The 27,542-nt window shown below is 39.0% G+C and overlaps 1 protein-coding gene across 2 annotated transcripts; it reads right to left on the bottom strand.

Moving 5' to 3' along the window:
- CRLS1 (cardiolipin synthase 1) lies at positions 1–27,411 on the bottom strand. 2 transcript variants are annotated; one of them, XM_079943760.1, is made up of 7 exons: positions 26,566–27,411; positions 23,657–23,794; positions 18,929–19,058; positions 6,081–6,166; positions 5,109–5,177; positions 3,423–3,514; positions 1–1,694 (listed from the first exon to the last, which is right to left on the bottom strand). In XM_079943760.1, exons 1-7 carry the CDS (start codon positions 26,869–26,871, stop codon positions 1,607–1,609), a joined length of 909 nt encoding a protein of 302 aa, XP_079799886.1. In that variant the 5' UTR covers positions 26,872–27,411; the 3' UTR covers positions 1–1,606. The 2 variants fall into 2 exon arrangements, with proteins under 2 accessions (XP_079799886.1, XP_079799887.1); XM_079943761.1 differs by lacking the exon at positions 26,566–27,411 and adding an exon at positions 26,283–26,556.
- Between the last annotated feature and the right edge of the window lie 131 nt (positions 27,412–27,542).

The raw sequence follows: 27,542 nt of genomic DNA, 5'->3' as shown, positions 1-27,542 counted from the left end.
CTTTATTTCAAGTTCTCCCTTTTTTAAACATCATTTTTGTGTGCTCATACTTTGCTAGTGCTGAGACATGGTCAACGTGCCTCTTGGGTGGTCCAGCAATGGGACTTCCACCTCAAGCCTCACTGCACCCCAGGCCGTTATGAGACATTACAGGAGGTTCCCAAAGGGGAGAATGGCCAGCCTCACACCACCCTTCTCTCACCCCCTTCCACTGGATTCCTTAGCAGTGTCCCTGCCGCAGGCTTCAGTGTTTTCCAAGCCTAGGATGGCTCAGCAGCTAATCTGGGAACAAGGAAGCCAGGACCAGCAGGCAACAAGGGGCACACTGATCCAAGGATGTCACAACCAAGAGGCATGAATTTTGCTTATAACTTCTCATTTTAACACAGCTCAATAGGCTATGTTTAGATAATCTCACTGTATGAGTCCATGTTACACTTAGGTTAGACCTCGGGACAATGAGCAGCAACAGGCCTCCACTGTTAAGAGGAGGCAACCGGCACCAGCCACTTGTCTTCCTCTCCCCTCTCCCTGCATCTTGCATTCTCTTAAACATGACAGTGTAGCAAGAATAGGGCTTTTAAGTCAGATGATCACAAACCAATTATTTTTACAATGTTAAGTGCAAGTGATATATCTGAATGGACTTTATGAATCAGAAAACTTCCACAACAGCAGACGACCGTGGAACACAGACAACCCAAATTGAAGGTCACTTTTTTCCGGCTCTTTTATTCCTTTAACATCTTAACAAAAGAAGATTCCCCAAAGCTTAAAAAAACCTTTGAAAAATATAATTTCATATTATTTACATAACATATGAGTACAGGTCCCAATATCGTACAAACATTGTTATGTTAGAGATACAGTGGGAAGGCATGATGTAACTCACTGCCTCTTGGATGGCTAGGGTAACAGACATATTTTCATTTTCCAACTACCTTTGTCACTTATTATCCTGATGCATAAACTATTAGGCACCTGAGAGGTTGGAAGACTTCTGAACATGAACTTCAGTACCTTCTATTTTGATCTTATTTATTATTTTCAAAATTTACTGCATTTTAAATCTCTTTACAAGTTTAATTCATCCACAACTAAGCTACCTTTATAGTCATTATCCTGAACAATCAAATATTAACCACATGTACTGTTAACGTGTGCACAGATCTAAAAGTCAAACAAACAACTGTGCAGCCAAGTTGTACAGGATGTATATTTAAACCCAGGAAATTCCCTAGTGCTTTGTGAGCAATCTAAATTCTATTAAAGTGACAACTCTTCAGTTTCCATGCTCTAGACTGTTTTTTGTTTTACATATCAAAAAATGACTGACAATAATTGCTACTTATAAATTAATCAAGAAACCTAAGATAAAAAAATTCTAAATTATAGTTTTATTTGTATTTAAAAATACATTGGAAATTCTGCATATGCCCATGATCAAGCTTATTTTCAATGCACATTACTTAAATTTTGATGACATGGTTTGTTCTGACAAGTCCTTTTTCAAGCTGAACACCAAAAAAGGAAACTCCCTAAGATTTCCACTGGCCCTGCCGCCGATGATGTATATTGCTTCCTTGCTAATGATGATGGATGACTTTCATCTGCCTTTTATCACCTGAACAGTTTTCCGACCATAATGATAATAACTGTAAGCTGATGCAGCTGTGGTAAAAGCTGTAAGACACCTTTTATGGAAGGAAAGAAAGAAAATTTAGTCTAAACTCTAAAAAATGCTAACTATAAGAACCATAAAGAATACATTTAAAGGAGTTGTTTCGAAGTAAAAAAGCCTGTGTTGGTGTAATTTTTTTTTAACAAGAATTTAAATATACTGCTTTTCTTTAAGACTTCATTTGAATCAGTAATGTCAAACAGAATTAATCTAATCAGTCTGAAAAAAATAATAATAGCAATTGTCATTTTTTACCCAGACATTATTCTAGGTAGTTTTATTTTCACAGCAACCTCATCATACAGAGGAAACAGTGCCCCAGAGTTTGCTCAGGGCCACAGAACTATGAGTCTGGCTTGGTTCCAACTCTAGAGCCCTTGTGCTCCTCCCACTGTTCCACGCTGCTTAGAGTGTTAGTTTTAGAAGCTATTTCTTACAGATCTTGGGAATTCTAATATCTGAGTCATTTTAAATAAAATTCAGCTTTCTTTACTGATATTTCCTTAAAATTAAGGAGAATTAATCAGATTCTCTTTGAAATGACACGAGTGACACTCAGGGCTTGCTGAGCGCTCGCAGCTAACACGTTCCTTTTTGGTGCACACATGTACTTCTGTTTCCACCAGGTGAGGTGTAGGCTCATCAAGAATCTGTTTGATCTCAAACCTGTTTATGCCAGTTTGATATCCTAAATTCACACATAATGAAACATACAGGTAGGAAGAGTCGCTATTTCTGAGAACTAAGCTGGAGGCTTTGGAAAGGCTTGATATCACAGCGAGTTGCTAAAAATTACTGTCAAAGTAAGTAGACAATGTAATTGTTAAAATACTAGAGAAAATGGTAAAAATCTAGAAAGTTTCTATACTCTGATTGCTTCATAAATGTCTTACATTCTTATATCACTTTAAAAGCAGAACATGAAAATCAGAGAGGTTGTATTATGGATGCAGTTTTTTGCAAGAAAGAAAAAAATCCCACTGATGAGCCTATAATCAAAGAAAAGGCATTGAGCCTTTATCAGAAGACGTAGGACAAATCAGAATGAATGTACGATTATATATTTTAGAAAATAAAATGTCTAGCGTGTGTATCATTTTTAAACCTTTTTAGCTTAACTGACTTTAGTTAACCAACTATTTTCTGGCTCAGACTGCATCAAGCAATGTTTTAATTATCGAGTTAAAAGTAGAGTAAAAATACAGTGCTTTAGTATCAGTGTGGCATAAAGTATGAATGTGACACATTTTCAAGGCTATACATAACCTTAATAAAATAAAACTCAAACTCCTTTCTCCAAGTTTCTCTCCCACTCTGCCCCCTTCACTAGGCTGGGTGCACTTTCCCCTTATCCACTCTCCTGCATGTCTGACTTTGCTCAGGGTCTGCCCTTCACCAGAATGGCCTCCCCTCAGTCTCTCTCCACCTAGACCTCATGGCTCAAATGCTACTTCTTCCCTGAAGCTTTCCCTCTTCTTCCTACCTGGAAGTATTTTTCTCTACTCCAAAACCCCAACACATTATCTGTACCTCTCATCCCTTCTAATTTGCGTGAAACCCCCTATAACTTCTATATTCTACACTTGATAGTAAGCTTCTTAAAAATGGTATCAATCAAAAAATATAGCCCACAGCTTTACCCAGTGCTTAATAAACATGATTAAGAACAAAGTAATTCTAGGATTGTCAAAATAAGCCATTTTGTTGACATTCTCAGAGAGTAATTCTAAGTTTAGCTTACCACAGGATCTGAAGATAAATGCTGTCAGCATAATTGAAAACCGGAGCTGCCAAAGAAGCTGCCACCAAGATTAACTGGACTGCTGTGTTAACCTAAAAATAAGAAGTCATAAATGAACAGTGCCAACCCAATTATGTTTCAAGCTCACAAGAGAAAGGCATAACCCATCACAGTGTAACACAACAGACCCTCAGGGATGCTGTAATATCCCTGCCAAAGAAGCTGGCATTCACACAAAAGGCTGAATTTCACTAACAGGCCCATCTGTCTCCACAGCTGCCCTATCTAGTGAGGGGAAGGGCAACTATCAGAAAACACCACTATCTTGAATTTCCATAGCAATAATGTTGCAAAGTTCTCTGCCTTTTTCTCAGTTGCCTATTAAAACAGCCCTGTGAATATGGAAATAATGAAGATACTCTTCACAGGTAAAAAGGTAATGAGTTAAGTGACTTGCCTGCAGTCATAGCAGGTTACAGATCCAAACCCAGAACCCACATTTCCCAGTACTCCATTCAATGCTCCTTTCACTTGCCTACCACCTGTCAAACCTATGAAGTTAGAAAACTGAAATGCACTAATCTCCATGAGAGAGGCTCTAAGTTCGGAAATGAGTAGGTTTCCCTACCCTAAAAGACAGCGTGGTGGAGAAAAGGAAGACAACAAAACCACTGGAGACTTCCTGTACTCATTGAGAGAAGCATTCTGGGGAAGCGGGTGATGTATGAATCCGTGGGTGATGTGTCTAGAGAAGCACCTATGTTCTCTCATCCATTGTGCAGCCAAATTACAAGGATTCGACTCCGTTTTAAAAATAAGTAATAAAAATTGTCTGGAGAACTCCCTGCAAGCCCAAGGAATTAAGGCATTTGTCCCTGGTACCTCTTTAAGCCACCTTCTGTACAGTGCTATACTCCAATTACTGTACTTGATACATATGTAAGTCACAAAAATAAATAGATAAAATAAATAGACAGATAAATAAATAACGCATATTTGTAGGTAAAAATTCACCCCAGGGAGTCTCTGGTTTAAGAGTAATCATCCCTCTGTCCCAAAGATGATCAGTATCCCTAACCTGTTAAACCTCTGTCACAAGGCATGGAGCAAAAGAATAATTACAGCAAACTTACCAAGGCTACTAGTAAAACAAATCTGCCTTCAGAGACATTAATAGTGTCCTCTCTGTGTGCAAAGACTGGCATACAGTTATTATCCTGAAGAGGGCTCAGGAAAACAGATGGACAACTAAGAGTAGGAGTTGTTTATTAGTGAATAAAACTTTCTCATGTCCCTTTCCATGTTAACAATCGATCTTGCAAATGAAAGGACCTTGTTATATGGTGTTTTCACTACAGGGAGGGGTGGGTAGTGAAACCAGAAAGAAATTTTCATACTCTCTTTGTGTCAATATGCAATTACATTGCCACCTCCCCTAAGTGGTGGCCCTAATACCTCATTTGGAGACTTAAATTCTTACACCACCAACACAAAACACAACATATATACTAAAGATCCAGAAAGCCTGGAGGACAAAAGAACTGGGCTAATGACCCCACTCTCTATTCTCTATGGTCAATACATTAAAATGTGTCTCATTTTCAGCTGCTCCAGACTGAGGTTTATAGTCATCAAAATAAAATCCTCAACGGTTTTTAACTTAAAAGGATGTTGTGTGTCTCTTACCTTGCTGATGAAGGTTGGTTTTAACCTAGCAGTGGCATAACAAGGATTGAAATACTTAGAAAGTGTTCTCTGGCAGAGGACAAAAAAAACAAAGTTTATTCATCATTCAAGTTTAAAATAAATATTTTGTTATTATATGCAACAGTTACTGAGTGTATAACACACGCCTGGCTATATGCTAGATAAACCCTTTATCTGCATCTTCTTTTATTATACTATATAAGCAACATCTACATTCTTCATAAATCACCTACAGTTTATTGAAAATAGATTTTTTAATTTATAGATTTCTCAATTTCTATAAATTTCTAACACAATAACTATCATAAAGTCTGCTTAACTATGTCTTTCTACTAAATAGATTCAACAAATCTCCCTCATCACTGTTTTCTTTATAGGCTAAAAAGAACCAAAATGAATAAAATACTGCCATTTTCACCAGGCTGGGAATCAAAAGATGAGGTTGTTATGTTCATGAGGTGGCTATAAGCTATGCTATGCTTATGTGCTCAAATATTTGTAGAACCAATGAACAAATGTGTGAACAAACCACTCCATGCTCATAAAACTGTGATTTTAAAAACCAGTTCTAGATAATCCATAGTAGAAGCTAAATTAGACAGGGAAGGGTGCTTAGTTATACAAAACACTCCTAAACAGAGTTTGCTGCTAGGGATGGGGCTAGCTGGCCTGAGTTTTATGGACTATCAACTAAAACAATGTTGACTTATAACAAAAACATCCTTTTAAAAACTGATCATTCATATTTTCACTGAACAGCTACCATAATGGGTGATTCAAATAGCAAGATGACAGTTATGTCTGTTTTCTTTAAATTCCTAATAAATGGATTGAATACATAATAGTCATAAATTATTCCCATAAAGTGAAACTCAGTACGCAATAATGATTTTTTTCTTTTGCCTTAAGTTACAGTAATACTAAAAGAACATTTTTTTGAAACAAACTCACCGGTGTTGGAAGAGTTCGATATCTGATATAAAAAACAGCAGCAATCAACATTACATCTCTTGAAATTATCATATAAGTAAGTGGAACTGAAAATCAAATATAAAATAATTTTGATTGGGATTTTGAAAATTATTAAGACATTATACATACAATGAAGCCTTACCATAAACTGGTGTTTCACCTAAGCAAAAATTTTAAAATAAACACTTATTGATGCCTGTTTAGGATCCCTACAGTGAACCACTGATTTTTATGTTTTTTTAACCTGCCTTCAAAACAAGGTGAAAGACAGACTATGGCTTTTAAAGTCACATTTCAGAATGTTGATCCTCTCACCCCTTTCTGTATTTTTTTTTCCTTGCATACGTTTTTAAATTGCAGTTAATCAGTGTCAGCTCTACTCAATCCTATTTCCTTTGTTACTTCCCAGCTTTGTAAATTTAGAAAAAAGATCACCAAGCTCACTATAATTACATGGAATGAGATGGTAAAAAGGTTGGAAAGGATGCCAGGACTCAAGGCATTCTTTTTTTTTTTTTTAATAAATTTATTTATTTATTTTTGGCTGTGTCGGGTCTTCATTGCTCACGCGGGCTTTCTCTAGTTGCGGCGAGCGGGGGCTACTCTTTGTTGTGGTGCACAGGCTTCTCATTGCAGTGGATTCTCTTGTTGTGGAGCACGGGCTCTAGGCACGTGGGCTCAGTATTTGTGGCTCGCTGGCTCTAGAGCACAGGCTCAGTAGTTGTGGCGCATGAGCTTACTTGCTCCAGGGCTCAAACCCGTGTCCCCTGCATTGGCAGGTGGATTCTTAACCACTGTGCCACCAGGGAAGTCCTAACTCAAGCCCTTCTGACTTTTAAGAACTCTGACTGCTTGCTTCTGCATTCTAGATTATTTTATGAACAGTAAAATTTGCTATGTGTACCACTTGTGGAGAGCCAAAATATCTTCATTTTTGCCTGGCCAGTTCCTATCCAGGCAATTGCTATTTTTTCTTCTGCTCATTCATTCAATGAATTCTAGTTAAACATGAATTCAACTTGTTGATAGTTTTCTCATTATTCCTAAGATCCTACAGGACGGTCCCAGTGCCAGCAGAAGGACATTTTAAGTGGATACGCAAGGAACTCCTGCTCCCTTGTCGAATGAGAATGGGAGGGCAGAGGTTCTGTTTCATTTTACATCCTTCCACGTTGAAGGAAGTTTTAACCATGAATATATGTCATGTTATTAGAAAAAAATATTTATTTAAAAAGGAAAAAATCTTGAGGCTAACACTCATTTCAAATTGTTTCAATTACTAAAATAAAAGAATCATGCACATCCCTTCCATAATACTTTCAAACAGTTCTTTGTGAATTACTTTTAAGGCCATACTTAGGGTCCTCTATTGGTTCAGAAACTTATGAAAAATCTCAGTAATTAATTACAGATTTAAAATTTAAATCTCTGCTGGTTGTGGCTGTGATGTAAGTGTTGATCCTTGGCCTAGTACTCAATGACAAGACGATTCCAAAGAGAAAATGCTTATCCACTCAAGTCATGGCATTTGGAGCACAAAGAAGACTCGACTGTATGAACCAAGTAACAAAACAAGGCAGTCATGATTTTTAGGAGAATTTTTGTGCCTGTAAACCAAACTTTTCTATAGTAATAATCAGCTGGCAAAATTAAATAACTATCAGATTTTATTTATTTTTAAATCAGATTTTAAAATGCAGCAAACTCATGTGAATTATATACAGTAAACACAACAGTAGAGGAAAATAAACACCTGTTATTGTAGTTCATCACCACAGGGGAAAAAGAATATAATTTAATTCTAAATAAGGTTTCTGCAGAAGAACAGATGAAGCAATTCAATACACTGCAAAGCCTTGGGCTCTAGTTCTATTAACTACTAAAATTACCATTTATTGGGCATCTGGCACCATTTAAGTATTTTATACATATTATGTCATTTAATCTACATATCAACTCCATGATATGGGAACCATCATTACCCCATTTTACAAATATTGAAAACAAGCCTCAGGCAGATTATAAAACCTGGCCAAGGTCACCAGTTAGTCAGTACTACTGCAGAATGCATCTCTGGGCTCAGTTTACCATCTGTTAACAGTCTGGTGGAAGACAGGACTGTTTACAAAATCCAGTGTTCCCCAAACTGACTACTCATCACAGAATCACCTCGTGAAAGCTTCATAAAAGCAAAGGTGAATGCTCCCTGGGGGTTCACAAGCACAGCCAGACTGGGACCAGGCTGCACTGGGTGATCTCTAAAGCCTCTGCCAACTGAGAGCCTGTATACATACATGTTCTTACTGTGATTTGGGGGGCAATTTTGTCCAGTTCCCTGGCTTTTGAATCTTCTAACTGTTCCTGCTTTCTCTCCTGGCCTTCCTTTCCCTTTTCTTCCAGGGCTAAAGCAGCTTTCCTTTGTCTATTAGAGTATGATAGTGTGTTAGGGAGGTGTAAAATGTGTCAGGGAGTGCTCCAAGGTTTTCCTATTTGCTAACTCTGTCTGAAATACAGTTTCTGCAACAAAGAAGTACATCATGGCCAAATTTATTAGTGTTAAAGGGAAATAATAAAATCAAGTCACTTTTACATAGTAGAAGTTTGCATTGAAAATAATAAAGTTAACACACAGCCATAGTCATTTGTTATATATTTTCTATGGCTGTTTTCACACTACAATAGCAGACTTGAGTAGTTACAACAAAGACCACATGGCCCATAAAGTCAGAAACATTTACCATTCTGGCCTTTACAGAAGAAGTCTGCCAACCCTTGTTCTACATGTTAATCTCTAAACCAGGACCTCTGCAATCTTTAAGGAGCAAATGGAGAGCTCTTACCTACAAAATAGAGCTAAAGGTACTGAGAATTCAGGGCCACGCCTTGTCTCTCACTACCTGTTCACCCTAGAGGGTAGTATACCACCCAACAAATTCCACCAATGCCCAGGGAGCACCCAGTTAAACATTTATGAAGTAAGCAGCCAAGAATCACCAGACATTTTAGCAAAGTCTCCATCATGAAAGAGAGACCGAAACAAACAGAAAAAAAAAAAAAGAAGAAAAGAAATAGATACAATACAGGGGTTTAAAACCACCCCCCCACAAACACACATACAAAAACAGATAGAAGATGTCCTGAAATGATGATACTCACCTATGAAGTAAGAAAAAGACATTTTTAAAAATTTTTTTATTTATTTATTTTATTTATTTTTTTTTTGGTTGTGTTGGGTTGTCACTGCTGTGCATGGGCTTTCTCTAGTTGCAGTGAGCGGGGGCTACTCTTCGTTGCAGTGCACAGGCTTCTCATTGCAGCGTATTCTCTTGTTGTGTAGCATGGGCTCTAGGCACACAGGCTTCAGTAGTTGTGGCACATGGGCTCAGTAGTTGTGGCTTGCAGGCTCTTGAGCGCACGTTCAGTAGTTGTGGCACACGGGCTTAGTTGCTCCGCGGCATGTGGGATCTTCCCCGGCCAGGGCTCGAACCCATGTCCCTTGCATTGGCGGGCAGATTCTTAACCACTGCACCACCAGGGAAGCCCCTTGTTTTGTTTTGAAAGAACATACAGAACAAGAGCTCTTTATTTCCTCTTGGAAATTAAAAATGATAGCAATAAAAATGTCAATCGAGGGACTTCCTTGGCAATCCAGTGGTTAAGATTGCACGCTTCCACTACAGGGATTGAGGGTTCAATCCCTGGTCAGGGAACTAAGATCCCACATGCCACGTGGCACAGCCAAAAACCAATTTTTTAAATTAAATAAATAAATTAACTAAAATGTCAGTAGAAGGGGTAAATGACAAAGTTGGGGAAATTTCCCAGAAAGAGAACAAAAAGTGTTTCCAGTAAGAAAAGAACCTAGGGAAAAATGTTTAGAACTGATGGATAAGTTTTCAGACTGAAGGGGCCTTCTTAGTACCCAGCACAATGGAAGAAAGATTTACTACAAACTCTAGTAGGATCTAGAACATATAACACTGCAAAATTTCAGACCTATAGGTAAATGAAAAGATCCTCAGGTTCAGCTCCATTAATATCTGAGTAGGTAATAATTCTCCTGCTAAGACAGTTAAAGAAGAACATTAAACAAAAAAATCTTGAAAGTGAAAAGCTTGTAAGATGCTAAGAAAGTATCAGAATGAGAACTCAGGAAAATAAGCCTAGGTACTCAAAGCCACTCAAAGCCACTGTCCCTAACCCTAGGGAAGTAAGCCACAAAGCTGAATAGGGGTTTTGGCCGCCTTAAAGGGTGGGGAAACAGTAGTCAAAGCCCAGAGCCCTCAGGATGGGCAGTGACAAACCACCTCCTAGCTTTAAGCTGGGATCTGAACAACTATTTCCACAGGGTTGGGAGAGGAGATGGCCCTATGCAAACTAAGCCTTAAAAAAGAATGTCTTATCATCTGGCCATCTAGGTGGTCCCAGACTGTTAGCATGCCTAGATACCTGGCAGAACTGAACAAAAAATCTCCTCTGGAGAGTGATGCCATCATCCTACACATCAAGATATTCCTCCAAATTATTTTTTAAATATTAGTACAGTGTCTAAACAGTCAAAAATAACCAAAGACATAAGATACCATGAGTGAGACTCAATAGAAACAGACACATGAAAGAGACCCTCAAAAGATATTTCAGAATTACCAGTGTTTATAAAACAACTAAAGCTTACTATGTTCAAAGGGATACAAAAATCAAGATTGAAAATTTCAGCAGGGAACTGCAAACTATAAAAGTTGATTTACTAAGTTTGCAGAAGAATGAAATAGAAATTTTATAACTAGAAAATATAATAGAAGACTTAAATGAATTTGGCACAGCTGAAGAGAGAATTAGTGAAATGAAAGAGCAAGCTTCATTAGTAATCATCTAGAATGGAGTGCAGAAAGATAAAATGAGGTATCATGCAGAAAAGAGGCTCAGACACTTAAAGGATACAGTGAAATCTAACACAGGTATACTGCAGTCCCAAAAGAAGGAGAAACACAGACAACAATACTTGAAGATTGTGGCTCAGAATTTTCTAGAACTGATTAAAGATATCAATCCACAGATTAAAAAGCCCAACAAATCACAAGCAGGATAAATAAAAAAGAAAATCACACCAAATATTGTGAAACTACAGAAAACCAAAGAGAAAGAGTAAATCTTAAAAGCAGACAGAGTAAAAGTACCTTTGAAAAAGAAATGGGTTAACAATTTCTTATTACCAAAAATGGAAGTGAGTAGACAATTGCATGGTACTTTAAATGTACTGAAAGAAAATTAACTACCAGCCCAGAATTCTATACCCAACAGAAATATCCTTCAAGAATAAAAGCAAAATCAGACAGAGAAAGACAAATACTGCGTGATATCACTTATATGTAGAATCTAAAAAAAAAAAAAGAGAGATAGAAAGAGGCTGGTGAAAAGACACAAACTTTCAATTTTAAGATGAAACAAAAGATGAATAAGGTCTGAGGATCTAATGTATAACACACTGACTAGTTGGTAACACTGTATTGTATAATTAAAATCTGCTAAGAGAGTAGAATTTAAATGTCCTCACACAAAGAATAAAGGCAACATAAAAATATTTTCAGAGAAACAAAGAAAAGAATGTACCACCAGTAGACCTGTATTAATAGAATTTCTAAAGATATACTTTAGAGAAAAGGAAAATGATTCCAGGTGGAAGGTCTGAAATACACCAAACATAAACCAGAAAAAAGTATGAAGATACATCTAAATGAACACTGACTTAATAAACAATATCATGTGGGTTGAACACATAAATAAAATTAAAGTATGAGAATAACCTAAATTGAGAAAGGAATAAATGGAGTTAAAGTATTCTAAGGCCCTTCCAGTGCCCAGAAGGCATATAGGCATCCCTCGGTATCCATGGGGGGTTGGTCTGAGGATCCACCCTGCTTCCCCCAACATACACCAAAATCCACAAATTCTCAAGTCCCTTATATAAAATGGTGGAGTATTTGCATATAACCAATGCACACCTTCCCATATGCTTTAAGTCATCTCTATATTACTTAATACCTAATACAATGTAAATACCCTCAGTTTCCAGTTTGCAGCAAAGTTTGGTTGGAACTTTCTAGATTTTCTTCCCCCCAATCTGAGGTTGGTTGAATCCGTGGATGGAGAACTCCCAGATACAGAAGGCCAAATGTATAGATTTGTTAACATTAAACTTTGATAAGGTAAAGATGAATTATAATTTTCAGACTAGCTAAATGTTAACAGAGTGTAAAACTTTCCAATTGGTACAGGAAAACAGTGATAATTATAGAATATAGAATATAGACAAAAGTAGAATAGAACATACAGGCCAAATAAAACACAAAATAAAATGGAAGACTGCTACACAAATACTAGTAATCATAGTAAATGGATTAAATGTTCCAGCTGAAAGATAAAATATTTTTAGACTAGATAAAGTAAAGAAAAACCATCTATCTATATGTTATTTTTAAGGAATATCTAAAATATAAAGATGTGGACAAGTTGAAAGTAAAAGATTGGTTTATCATGTAAGCACTGACCAAAAGTAAGCTAGTGTAGCTATAGTAATAGTCAACAAAAGAGACTTCAAGGCAGGAACTTCCCTGGCAGTCCAGTGGTTTAAGACTCCGCCTTTCCACTGCAGGGGCCACAGGTCCAATCCCTGGTCAGGGAACTAAGATCTCACATGCCAGATGGTGTGGTCAAAAAAAAAAGAGAGAGAGAGAGAGACTTCAAGGCAAAAATCATTTCTAAAGATATAGAGGGTCACTTCAAAATAAATCATTCAATTCACCAAAAAGACATAACAATTCTACTTTATATGCACTTATTAATAGCATGACTTCAAAAGACCTGAAGCAAAAATCAGAGCTAAAAAGAAAAAATAATGGAAAATTGGACACAGCAGGAAACTTTACTCTCTCAGTAACTGACAGAAAAGCAGACCAAATGTAAAAAATAAGTCCGTAAAGAAGGAGATTTAGCCACCAGGATTAAAAACTTGACCAGGGACTTCCCTGGTGGCACAGTAGTTAAGAATCTGCCTGCCAATGCAGGGGACACAGGTTCAATCCCTGGTCCAGGAAGGTCCCACATGCCGCGGAGCAACTAAGCCTGTGCACCACAACTACTGAGCCTGCGCTCTAGAGCCCACGAACAAGCCACAACTACTGAGCCTTCATGCCACAACTACTGAAGCCCACGTGCCTAGAACCCATGCTCTGCAAAAAGAGAAGCTACCGCAATGAGAAACCCATGCACCACAACGAAGAGTAACCCCTGCTCGCCACAACTAGAGAAAGGCTGCGTGCAGCAATGAAGACCCAACACAGCCCAAGATAAAGAAATAATTTACTTAAAAAAAAAAAAAATTGACCAAATGGACATATGTAGAACATCATACCCAATGACTGCAGAATACATATTCATTTGAAAAACGCATAAAATGTTTATAAAATTTGACTGTATACTGGGCTGAAGGGCTAAAATCACAGAGCATGTTGTCTGAACACAAGGTAATTATGCTTGAAATCAATAACAAAAAGATACCTAGAAAATCCCACAAATTAAGAAATAAATTTTTATTAACACCATAGGCCAAAGAAATATCATAATGGAAACAGATTACTTTGAACTCGATAATGACAAGAACACTAATACCAACATATGAGATACAGTGAAAGGGATACTTAGAGGAAATATATAGCCTTAAATGCAAACTTTAAAGAAGAAAAGCTGAGGGAATTCCCTGGTGGTCCAGTGGTTACAACTTCGTGCTTCCACTGCAGGGGGCACAGGTTCAATCCCTGGTTGAAGAACTAAGATCCCACAACGGCACAGCCAAAAAAACAAACAAAAAAAGGAACGAGTTAAACATTCATCTACAGCTGTGTTGTTCAATACAATAGCCATGAGCAACATGTAAAGATAAAGCACTTGAAATGTGGCTAGTCTGAAGTGAGAGGTGCTGTAAGTGCAAACAGCACACTGGCTTTTGAAGACAGAGTATGAAAAAACAATCTCATTAATGATTTTTTATTGATTATATAATGAAATGACAATATTTTCCATCTAGTGGGTTAAATAAAATGTTATTAAAATGGGGGGTGGCCTGGCACAGGCAGCAGTGCATGCACAGAGCACTCAGTCTCCACTGTAGCAGAAGTGCAAGCACACACACACACTTCACCTGTTTCTTCTCACTTTGAACATAACTACTAGAAAAATTTAAATTAGATCTATGGTTCCCATTATATTTCTACTAGACAGGACTGATCTATAGAATTTAGAAAAAGAACAGCAGAAAAAAACCAAAGGAGGAGACAGAAACAAAAGAGCAAGATTTAATGAAGTAGTAAACATATCAGAGAAGTTTAGCAAAGTTCAAAGTTGGTTCTTTGAAAAGATTCATAAAACAGACAAACCTCTGGCAAGACAAGTCAAAGAAAAAAAGGGACAAATAACTAATAATTAGGATGAAAAGGGGGACATCGCTACATAGTCTACAGACATCAAAACGTTAATGTGGATACTATAAATAGCTTATGGTAAATTTTTTTAAAATGTAGCTGAAATGGACAAGTCCCTAGAAAAACATCACAACTCACAAAACAGACAAAAGATGAACCAGAAAAACTGAATCACCCTGTAACCATTTTTTTAAAAAATGAATCAACTATTTTAAAACTTTTTCCCAAAGAAAACTCCAGGCTTCAATGGCTTCAACAAGTTCTACCAACATTCCAAGAAGGAATAATTGCAATCTCACACAAACATCTCCCAAGAATGGGGTGGGGTGTGTGTGCACTCCCTAAATTCAGTTTATGAGATTATTATAAACTTGATATTAAAACCTAACAAAGGTAGGGGACTTCCTTGGTGGTCCAGTGGCTAAGACTCCACGCTCCCAATGCAGGGGGCCTGGGTTCGATCCCTAGTCAGGGAACTAGATCCCACATGCTGCAACTAAGAATTCACATGACACAACTAAAGATGCCGCATGCTGCAACTAAGACCCAGCGCAGCCAAATAAATAAATATTAAAAAAAAAAAAACCTAACAAGGGTATTTGTAGAAAAGAATTCCAGGCCAATCTTCTGAATCTAGATGTGAAATCTTCAACAAAATATCAGTAAACCAAATAGCAATATCTTCATAATATATCATGACCAAGTTAGATTTGTAACAGGAATGTCATCAGGTTCATTTAACTTAGAAAATCAATAACGTAATTCACCACACATTAAGTTTAAAGGGAAAAAATATGACTATCATAATACATGAAGAAAAAAATTTTCATAAAATTCCATATCCGATGTAAAAAAATTTCTGCGCAAACTGCCAGTGGAAGTGAACTTCTTTAACCTGAAAAAGGGGTATCTATAAAACCCTACAGGAAATGTCATATTTAATACTGAAAGACTGAAAGCTTTCCTTCTTAGACTGGAAATAAGACACAGATACCACTCCTATTCAACATTGCACTGTGCACTATTGTGAGGCAAATTTTTAAAAAGGTAAAAGGACTGGAGAAGAAGAAACACACTGTCATTAATTATAGATAATACATAATCAAGGATACAGAAAATCCAAGAGAATATACATTTATATTATTAGCATAAGAGTTCAGCAAGTTTTGCTAGACACAAAAACCACTGTCAGAGATGGAACTGATTTCATCCAATCAACATCAGCTACTACAAAATGAAATATTAAAAAAGCTACCATTTACAAAAGCATCAAGAACTATCAGTCACCTAGGAATAAATCTAATAAAAAAGTTTTATTACCTCTCTAGAGAAAACTGTAACATTTTGACATTTTAACAGACCTAAATAGAGTAAATACAAGATGTATGTGGATTGGAAGACAATATTGTAAAAATACCAATTCTTCCAAATAAATTTGTAAATTCAGTGCAACTCCAATAAAATCCCAACAGGTTTTTCTGGGGAACTTGAAAGCTGATTCTAAAATTCACACACAAATGAAAACAGGTAAGAATATCAAAGTGGAAGAATGTGCTCTATCATGTATCAAGACTTTTGGGGGACTTGCCTGGTGGCGCAGTGGTTAAGAATCCGCCTGCCAATGCAGGGGACACGGGTTCGAGCCCTCATCTGGGAAGATCCCACATGCAGCTGAGCAACTAAGCCCGTGCGCCACAACTACTGAGCCTGCGCTCCAGAACCCATGAGCCAAAACTAATGAGCCCACGTGCCACAACTACTGAAGCCCGTGCATCTAGAGCCCGTGCTCTGCAACGAGAAGCCTGCGCACAACGAAGAGTAGCCTCCGCTTACCGCAACTAGAGAAAGCCCATGCACAGCAACAAAGACCCAACGCAGCCAAAAATAAATAAATAAATAATAAAATAAATTTAAAAAAAAAAGACTTTTGGCAAAGTAATAATAATTAGGGATGGTACTGGTGCAAAGATAGACAAATCAATGGGGAATAAACTAGACAACCCAGAAATAACCCATGTATATATGAACATGGCAGTGAGTCTGGAAAGTATAGAATTTTCAATAAAAAGTGCTGGGATAACTGGGTGTCCCAAGAAGCAGTTAGAAAATTAACTTTTAAGAGAGAGAATTTTTTAAACCATCAACTAGGAATTATGCAAAGAAATCTTAAAAGCTTTCTAATACAAAACATAATCACACGTAAAGGAAAAGATATCAGAATGGCATGAGACTTCTCAACAGCAAGATGGAATCTGGAAATCTATAATCAGGGTCTTGAAAATTCTGAGTGAAAATAACCTGCAATTGAAAATTATGCCCCAATCAAGTATGGAGGGTAGAACAAATACATTTTAGATGTCTGTAGAATAAAGACATTGTACACCTCTAAAAACCTTGCTGCCAGGCTGCATCCTAGCTAGGAAACAACTGGAGATTCTACTCCACAAAAAGGAGGACCCTAACAAGGAAGCCATGGGAGCCTGGAAAAACAAACCCAACACAGAAGAGAGACAATGGAAGTTCCCAGAATGATAATTAAGGGAAGTTGCAGTTCCAAAAGCGACCTACATCAATTGTATCAACAATATCCATAATACCAAAACCTGGAAACAATTTCTGTGTTCACCACGGAAATACCTGGGCTGGCCAACCTTTGTAAAACAATACAACAAAATACAAAATAACTCTGAAAAATGAGAAGCATGAAAATACACACACACACACACAAATTTTAATTGTGAATGTTAACAGAATGCTCCTTAGGATCTTTTCTCCTACAAATTATCTATATTACTTATAGCATACCCCTGCCCCTTCAATACCCCCAACCATTCACACACCATAATTCTGACTTTCAAAGAAGCACATGAACAGTAGTCTAATTCATTTTTAAATTTGGTATGTGGATTTAAAAGCCTAAAGGTAGGGACCTCCCTGGTGGCGCAGTGGTTAAGAATCCGCTTGCCAGGGCTTCCCTGGTGGCGCAGTGGTTGAGAGTCCGCCTGCCGATGCAGGGAACACGGGTTCGTGCCCCGGTCCGGGAAGATCCCACATGCCGTGGAGCAACTAAGCCCATGTGCCACAACTACTGAGCCTGCGCTCTAGAGAAGCCACCGCAATGAGAAGCCCCCACACCGCAACGAAGAGTAGTAGCCCCCGCTCGCCGCAACTAGAGAAAGCCCGCGCATAGCAACAAAGACCCAACGCAGCCAAAAATAAAAATAAATAAATAAATTTATTAAAAAAAAAAGCAAAGCCTAAAGGTAGAGGAGAAAAAGAATCTCTAGATTGGGAGACTATACTAGACTGAAACACCAGTAAACTTCTTCCTATCAAATGTCAGTAATAACATGGTATTGAAGGACCAAGTACCAGCTTCTTTGTTCTCAGATTCTAACTCTTGGAAATAAACAGTTTAATCTGAACCAAAGGATTAAAAACTGAGAAACACAGCGGAAGTAGAAAATGAACAACCAAAAAGCACATACAAAATACAAAAGATCATAAAATTTTGTTACAAAGAGTATTCAGGGGCTTCCCTGGTGGTGCAGTGGTTGAGAATCCGCCTGCCAATGCAGGGGACACGGGTTCGAGCCCTGGTCGGGAAGATCCCACGTGCCACGGAGCAACTAAGCCCATGCACCACAACTACTGAGCCTGCACTCTATAGCCCACGAGCCACAACTACTGAAGGCCGTGCACCTAGAGCCCGTGCTCCCCAACAAGAGAAGCCACTGAAATGAGAAGCCTGCACACCGCAACAAAGAGTAGCCCCAGCTCACCACAACTAGAGAAAGCCCACGCACAGCAACAAAGACCCAACGCAGCCAAAAATAATTAATTAAAAAAAAGAGTATTCAGACAATGTACAAACTATGTGTATAATTTAAAATTGCGTAATACCATCTAAGTAATAATAATAACAATGTGAAATTTTATAGACATCTTTAGGATTTCAGAGCTCTCACTTATTAAATTGTACTTAATAAATAATAAGACTTAGGAAAATTTTAAATTGCTTTCAAAAGCTAGGCACAAAGAAAATAATAGTTTCAAAAGATTCTAGGATAATATGAATTAGCTCAATTTTTTTGAAATATTTGTTTAATTTTAAACAATTTTACTAAGAAAACAACGCATTCTATAGTATATACAAGGTCATAAATTCTAAAGTAAAACAAATAGCTTGGAAAGCAAAACAGTTCAATAGTTTAAATTTAGGGAAACACTTTAAAGTTGAAAACATATTTTTGGAACAAAAATTATTTGTCTCTCAATCAAGAGAAATCCTAAGCTGATAAATGTGATTCTTCCCTGTACTATTTAAAAGTACGCATGACGCGTTCTTACCTGGAATAAGATCTGCATAGGTCAAGCTAACATATAAGATGCTGATAAGTATTTTATCAGCAAGTGGATCAAGAGCACTTCCCAAAGCTGATTTTTGATTGGCCCAGTTTCGAGCAATAAATCCATCCAACTGAAAATAGAAGTTTTTTTTTTTAATAAATGTCATAATAGGTACAGAGTAGATATCTTGAAGGTTAAGAGATACCAGAATAACCGCTATACTTGCATAAAATGTAGATAAAACCTCTTCTGTCTCTTACCCCCAAACCTTCTGTTTTACTGGTATACACTTAGCTTTTAAATTACCAACTGGTCAGAAAATGATTTCACTTTTCTACAGAAAAAAGTTTTCACTTTTCTTTCTCAAGGCCTTCAGCTATTTTGCAATGTTTTCACAATGCCCCTTTGTGGGATGAACCCAGACACAAATTTAGAGATGTAAAGAACCCAAATAAAACTCAAAGAAAGCAGGACTGACAGAGCTTGGACTAGGCACCCCACCCCAACCCACCCCTCCCATCCCCCACCCCAACCCACCCCTCCCATCCCCCACCCCTTGAGCCCTGAGCTATTTCACTACAGCCAAAATAGCTGCTTTTACTTGCAAGGACTACCGTTTAACTGCGAGATTTTCTAACTTCCATTCCTACCTACTTTTCTATAATATGACCCAACTCCCTATGTTTTAGCTGTTATTATTTTTATTTTATTCTATTTTAACTGTTATTATCAATATTTTTTATCTAGTGCCACTGTTAATTCCATGTCTGACTGTATTGCATGACCTGTATTTGAATACAAAACTCAGTCCTCTGTACCTAGCCTACTTAAAATTTTTGATATGAAAATTACTTATTCACTACTCTTGGAAACAAATTATATTTTAAAGCAGAGGTCATACTTGGGTTACCAGGGGGCCAAAGAGGCCTGCAGGCTGGTTTTGTTTGACCTGCCCAGTGATTTTTTAAATATAAATTAGTTGCCAATATTTAAATATTCAAAGTCTTAACTCAAAAAAATCCAGATCTCCAGGCTCACTTGAGAAATGGGAAGATCTGGCCACCCTGGGGCCACAAAATTGACTGAAACCAAGTACTGCCTATTTTCATTAAACGAGGCAGATATTTTCTGGTTTTCCAAGTCCCTACCCCGGCTTTTACTCATTTTATTTAACTTCAAACTTCAACAAATATTTGAATTTTCCAGTCCTAGTTCCAAGGAAAAAGATCAAATTAATCTAGACGTAATTTAACATGGTACATTTTAAAGGATAAATAAGTCCTCCATATCTCAAGTATTCCAATGACTTAGAGCAGTCGTACAGGACAATGGTTAAGAACTTACTCTTCGTAGCAGAGCATACGTGGTTCAAGCACTGGCTCTCCCACTCACTTAACTGTGTGACTCTGGGCAAGTTATTTGGCCTAAGCCTCAGTTTCCTCATCTGTAAACCAGAGATAGTGCTACCTACCTCGCAGGGTGGGTTGTCTCAGTACATAATGTGATTAATACTTGTTTAGCACTCAGCGCTTAGTAAATCCTCAAAAAAAGCAGTTACTAGCTATTACTACCTCAACTGAAAAAATCTATTTTCTTAAGTATACTATAGGTAACACTAACAGAAAGTGCCTAGAACTGGGAGTTGGGGCCTTGGAAGATTCAGGTGTCAGTTCAGTTTCTGATCTCGGGGAACTTAACCTCCCATTTTATCACCATCATCACCCTCTTGTCCTCATTTTTCCTCTACTCACACTGGATTCCAAGGTCATCAACATCATCTCTTCTTTGTAAACCTCTATAACTCCCTACTCCACTCTCCCTCAACCCTGCTTAAATACAACTACCATGTACTATAGGCCTGCACCCAAGCAGCTGAACACTGATCAAGAAAAACACATAAATGGGCTGATTGATCTCACTTTTTCATGACCACAAATCTCCTGTGGGCACTCAATACTGCCTGGCAAACCCACACCTGCTTACTGTGTTTACCTTCCCTATTCAGAGTCTGCTCATCCTTCCCAAAGCCTCTCTCTCTAGCTCATGACCATGTCTATATTTGCTCAAAAAACAGAAACAGAGTGTCAGTCCCCCCTTGTATTCCCACCTCCAAGTCCACCACCTACTAGTGTCCATGCACATTCTCTCTGCGGTCCCTGATCCCAAGTCCTCTTACCTTCTGAGTTTTCCCCACCTCCCCTGCATCATCAATCTCTCTCTTCCTACCCAGTCATTTAATTAATTAGTTAATTAACAACAAAAATTTCCCCAGTATGTATCTCTTTATAAACTACCCTTCCTTGACTATCTCTCTATCCCCCTATGAAGCAAAACTTCCCCAATGTGACATCTATTGTCATCACCACCTCATTTATGCTCGCCAACCCATTTTGACTGCCCCACCCTCTAGAGATTGTACCCATAAAAGTCACCAATGAATTCTACATTCTTAGCTTACTTGACCCCAACACAATTAAAGCACTTTCTTCACTTAACATCTGGGACACCTTATTGCCCAATTTTCTTTCTTTCTCACCAGCTATTCCTTCTCAGTGTCCTTTTTTGGCTCCTTCTCCATTGCTCCATTATTGTTCTTTTCTCTGACCTCTTCTCTTCTTTTACCACAGCCTAGATGATTTCATCCAGACTTGACCATCTATATGATGATAACTCTTAAATCTATCTCTAACCATGATTTCCTCCAACTCCAAACTACTGTATTCAACTACCCAATGTTACCTCTATCTGAACAGGCATAACAACTCTTTCCCACAAACCCTGTCCTACCCTGAGTGTTGACCATCACAGAAAATGTAAACCTCCATGCATCTGCTTGTTGAAAAGGAAAAAAGTAACAGCCTAGCACTCCTATTTAATTCCTTTCTCTCACCCCACATATCCAATCCATTAACATATCAACTCTATCTTCAAAACATATTTCCCAACCCTCTTCCCTAGATTACTATAAGCCTCATAACCAGCCTCTCTGCTTCTATTCTTGCATTCCTGTAATCCATTTCCCACATACAACATTCCCCTACTTAAACCCTCCATGAGTCCAGCCATCTGCCCAGCAGCCATTCTAGAGGCATCAAAACCTACATGAAGTAAACGTAATATGATGCCAGTTAACTCAGGTTTCTGTACACATTGTCTTACATATTTAGAAAAGTGTAAATGAGACCTCTCCCATTCGATGAATATTGCAATCTCATGTGGCAACTAAAAAAACCTACAAACCAAAAAAAAGAGTAAATCCAGTAACTGAAAAACATCTTGCCTATTATGAAAAAAAAATTCCATTATCAATATAATGGCCTTTGACAGACTTGGAGACTATATTAATAAATGGAGGGCTTCAGGCTTCACAGATAAAAGCAGGGACAAAAGAAGAGATTGTGAGAATGAGAAGTTGTGACAAACAGGAGCTAAACTCGGGAAAAAGAGGCGGTAACCACTTCAAGAAACTGTATTTGATGCATATTTAGAAATGCCATATAACAGTGCAAATGTCCTCATTATTTATCCTGCAGAATTTTCAGCTAACTCTGTATTGCTCAACAATGCTACTGGGCAGGTGTAATTTTGTTTCTATGAAACTCAAAGGGAACAGCTGATGTTACAAAGAATGATGCTATGTGACTTTTATTAACAGAAAATTAGTTTCTCTTTATTCTCACTGAATACTGAGCAAAGCTTTTCAAACATACATCAGTTTAAAGAGGCACCAAATTATTATTGCCTGTCTGGGTACTCACTTGGATCTCAGACCAACCTTGTACAAGAATATACAATTTATATACATAATGTCTATTTCTACATGCTTTTGTCCTGATTTAAAATCTTTCCTCTACCTTTCCCCCACTTCCTTCAATTGTGTTTTTGCAGGACATATAGTTTTACAAGCCATTTCAAATCCTTTATGCAACAGGGTGGGTGATAAATACAAATAATGTCACACATGATGATGACTGGCCAGTCCACAAAAGCCTATATAACACATAGTGTGGCTTTCTGTTAGAAAATTATTTTCCAAGTTCTAATTGGAGATAACCTGAATAAATCTTTCCCTCCCTATAAACTGACACAGTGGTGTCAAGGTGCTCTTTTCTCCTTGGTCCATCTGCTGGGAGAGTGGAAGAAGGAAGGATGTCTAATGCCCACCTAGGGCAGGGTCTTCTGGAAGGTGGTCAGAGGGGTGTAGAGAAGGAATCAAGGACCAAATCTGTGGGGTGCCTATGGCCTCCTGCCAGCATAAACCTGAGCAGAGATCCGGCCTCTGCAAGCTCCCTGGTCACAACAACTGGCCCACTGTTTCCCTCTCCACCAGTAAAACCAACTGTTGTTGCAGATCAGATATTTCTCTCTACTATATAAGTAAAAAAAAAGTCTCACAGCTTCTCTCCTTTATTTCTATCCCTAAAGCAAGTACTTGGCCCTTTGAGAATTTCTAAGGTTTTTTCTTCTATGAAGAAGTTAAAAACCAAGAGTAAAGAGCTCCCTCTCCCATGCCTCCCTACAACCTCCACTTCCTTCCTTAGATCATATAAAGAATAACAGAGTCCCATATAGATGTTAAAGACAAGCCTTTACACAAAGCACTAGGTGAAATTCATCTTGAGGATTTCCTTCCAAAGAAAAGCAGACTGAGTCTGTGCTATTTCAGTGTAGTAGAGACCCTGGGATTTAGAAGGGGAGCAAAACAGGGGGAGTGCCGGTACAACTTACCAAATCAGTTAGCCCAGCTAAAGCAAAAACTCCTAGTGCAATATTAAAATCTTCTTCAATAATCAAATAGCCCAAAACTGGGGCCAAGCCAATTCTCGTCATTGACAACATATTTGGGATTGTCCATGGGTTTTCATACTGAAACATAAAGACAACAAAATTTAAATACTATAAATTCATACTTTAAATAACTACATACATTGGAAAAATACACTGCATCAACTTAAAGGTTAGAAGCTACATAAACCTTAAAATTAGTACTTTCAGTTTTAAAATCCATTCCGTTATTTTTACACACATCTAAAACTGTTAAGAATGCAGATGAAGATATGTCATATACCAAAACACAGACTAAAATGTTGGTTGTATATAGAGTAGGTTTTCTCACTAAAGAGAGAAGGAATAAACATGTATTATCTATCATATAAGTCAAGCCTTTAATGTATTACTTCACCATCAGAATTCAAAACTAAAAACATACTGCTTTTAAAAGTGAAAATTCAACAACACTGTAAATCAACTATATCCAATAAATTTTTTTTTTAAAAAAGAATTACTTTCCCATTATACAAAATTAAAAAAAAAGATCTTCAGGAAGATCTTATACCTCAAGTAGACAAACGGTCTAGAAAGTGTCAGAAAAAAGCCGAATTATCAACCATGGGCATTTTGGCTAAAAAACATTTATTGCAAAATAACCTCTCCTCACTCCTCTACACATACCCATCAAAAGAATGCTAAATGCCATACACAGTGTTGGAGATACGAATGAAGAGGAATAAAACATTTAATTCCATAAGCTCATCACTAAACTGGAGAACTGCTAGAAGAAAATGGAACAAGGAGAAGGTATTGAGATACTTAGGAAATAAAGAGATTTTGTAAATTTGTTCAAAATAGCCACAGAAATGTTAAGATCCCCAACCAGAAGCTGAGGGCTTTCACAGCTCCCCTGTGGGGGCTTTATGATTCCTTGAAACTTCATTTGGAGCCAAGGTGTTTGAAGTTGGCACCAACAAAAGGGCACCTCAGCAGCTCCTCTGAAAATCATTCCTTCCTGGCCAAAGTCTGTTTCATGAGAGGGTGTTTCAACTTTAAAAAGCCTCAGCCTAGTGGAACTAAGATACACTGCACAGAACAGGGTACAGAAATAATACAGAGAAAAATGTCATTCCCTAAAGGCCGGATTTTTTTCTCCACTGAGTCAAGACTGCCAGCTCTACCCCATGGGACTATCTCCTCACAAGATAACCCTACTTAACCTCTTTATCAATCAGTAACCTATTTGCCTGAACCTTAATTTTGACATTTCCACTTCTAAATACCTCTTTTAAAATACCTTCAGCCATTCTGTAAGAAAAGCCAGTTCTCTAAAGATACTAAGTTTGTGTTTATAAACAGAACCCAGCAAGAAATGTTCACCTCAGTTTGAAGGAATAATGAAGTTATTGGGGCCCAGTGGCAGAATACTGTCATTAAAGATACAGAAAAATTCAAATTCTGCAGGAAACAATCACCAAACAAGCAGCACTCCAAACTTCTACTCAAGGACCTTCTGTTGAACTAATCCACATTATATTAATTAAATGGAATCATTCTTGGAACATATTCCAAATTCAAGTTCAAAGGTCCAAGTGTTTCAGAGTCCAGAGGAAAAAAAAAGTCTGTTGACCATACTGCGATACAGAGTAAGTCAAATACTGATCCAGCATTACAGTGCCTCATTGAGGGGGGTGAGGAGGTACAGTTCATGATTGAGAGAAAGGAAAAACAAAGCAAAAGGTCAGAATACAGAGGCCCAAAATTAAACTCAGAGAGGCCCATGGGGAAAAATTAAAGACACAGTTGTAAACAGCTAGAGCATTTCATTTGGTGAATTAATAAACCAGACTGAATGTTCTTAGAACAATGAAAGGGATTCCTTTTAGCTCCACATATTTCAGTTAAAATAAAATACCTCAATTTATAATCATTAAATTTGTAAACGTTTCTAAGTTAAAATTAAGAGAGCTAATCTCAGATTACCCAACCAGATAACCTGTGGCATACTCGACCAACTACTGCCGTTCTTGGAAGGACTTCAGCCAGGATATGGCAACCTCAAAGCATCCAGCATTCATTCAAACCCCAACATGCTCTAGCTATTAATGTGGCCGAGACTCCTGCCAGGATGTGGCCACCCCAACCCATGCTGTATAACTGATGAAAGCAGCACAGGGGCCCACTGAAGACATAACAATTGAAGATGTAATAATTGCATGAGTCTTGCTACATGACATCAAAAGCTCTCCCACACTCATGCTCTCATGTCTTCTGTTTGGTCAGTATTTCAACAGGTAAGCAGACAAATATTTTCCTCCGTTACCTCAGGAAGAGAGGTTTAATCTTTTCCTATAATTAAAGGTTAAAGGATCTTTTAATTACGATTTAAATTACTTAGCTATCCTTCATCCTACAATATGTAAAGTCACCAAAGGTCAAATGATAGTTAACCAAACCTGCACAAGCAAACAGAAAGGCCTGTATATCATTCTGAAGACGCCCAGAGACTTGCCCTAAACATTGGGGATTCGCTTCAAAAAATTTAAAATGGGCTTTTAATAAGACAGGTGAAGGGTATTTTTACCAATGCAATATCCAGAGGCGCGTCCAGCTACCGGTGCGGATAGACGGGAAGGAGAGGGCTCTAACTTGACCACCGAGACAGGAGGACGCGGCTGGTACCCCTGACACTCACCCCGACCGAATGATCTGCCCATAACTTCTCTTCGGGGAACGCTTTAAAAGTTCTGAAACGGAAGCATCGGACCTCACCGGCCACGGCACGTTATTTGCGTTCGGGACCGAGCGCCGCCGCAGCAGTCGACCCCGACCCAGAGTCGCCCCTCCGCCTTCTCCTCGGTACGTACCAGGCTGGCGGCGCTCGCCGGGCCCCACCGGCCGCCCCGGGCCTCGGTGGCGGCGTCCTCTTGCACTGCGGGCCCGGGGGCTGCCTTCCCCGCGCCCGAGCAGTGGGCCCGCGGGCTGGCCCCAGGCAGCCGCAGGCCGAGCGCAGCCGGGCGCAGCCACCAGCGCTCCGCCAGGCACCCCAGGCAGCATGGCACTGGCGGCAGCAAGGCCCCGCGGGCGCGCCCCTTGCCCGGCCGCGCTCCCGGGGCCCACACGGCTACGCGCAAGGCACCCCACGAGATGCGCGCCACCCGCGAGGCCAGCATGGCCCTGCGGGCGAGCCGCGGGGACGCAGGCGGCGAGAGCTCAGCAGCCCGGGGCACAGGCGAGTAGCTGCCCCATCGAAGCCCAGCAATATCGGAGAACCTCGACAGCCTCCATACTGGTTCTCAAGCCTCAGCACGTTCGGTTATACCAGTGGCCTGGGCCGCCAAGAACGGACGCCGTCGCGACGCTTTTGCGACACCGTCGCCGCTGGCCTTCCCAGCGCCGGCGGCGACGGCGCAGGTGGCGGGAGTCACGTGCCGTTAGGCCCAGTGGGCTGCCGGGTAGCGGTCCGGCACGGCGCTGCAGTCCGCCCACAGGCGGGCTCCGGGCTCCGTGGGGAGGCGAGGAGAGGAACGCGCAGGGCAGGACTACGGCGCGGCGGCTGTGGCCGGGAGAGGGCGGAAGACATCTCGCGCCCCGGCCGGAAACCCGAGGTGTGCGCGGCTCTGGGCACGATCGCGAGAGTTTTACATATTACTAAAATGTCTGATACAGAAGAAGTATTTAATACTAGCTCTCTGTTCTTTTCCCTCTTTTGAGCGTTGCATATGCCCAAAAATATGGGTGTTAGAAAATGTCAGTACTAGCAATTACTGATCGTTTACCTGAAAAAAGTGTTTACTGTAGCCAGGCTAGAGTGCATCATCCCGTTTAATCTTCCCAGCAACTC

The sequence above is a fragment of the Stenella coeruleoalba genome (genome assembly GCF_951394435.1).
Source record: "Stenella coeruleoalba genome assembly, chromosome: 15".
In the NCBI taxonomy this organism is placed as follows: Eukaryota; Metazoa; Chordata; class Mammalia; order Artiodactyla; family Delphinidae; genus Stenella; species Stenella coeruleoalba.
This window is presented reverse-complemented; position numbering and strand designations above follow the sequence as displayed.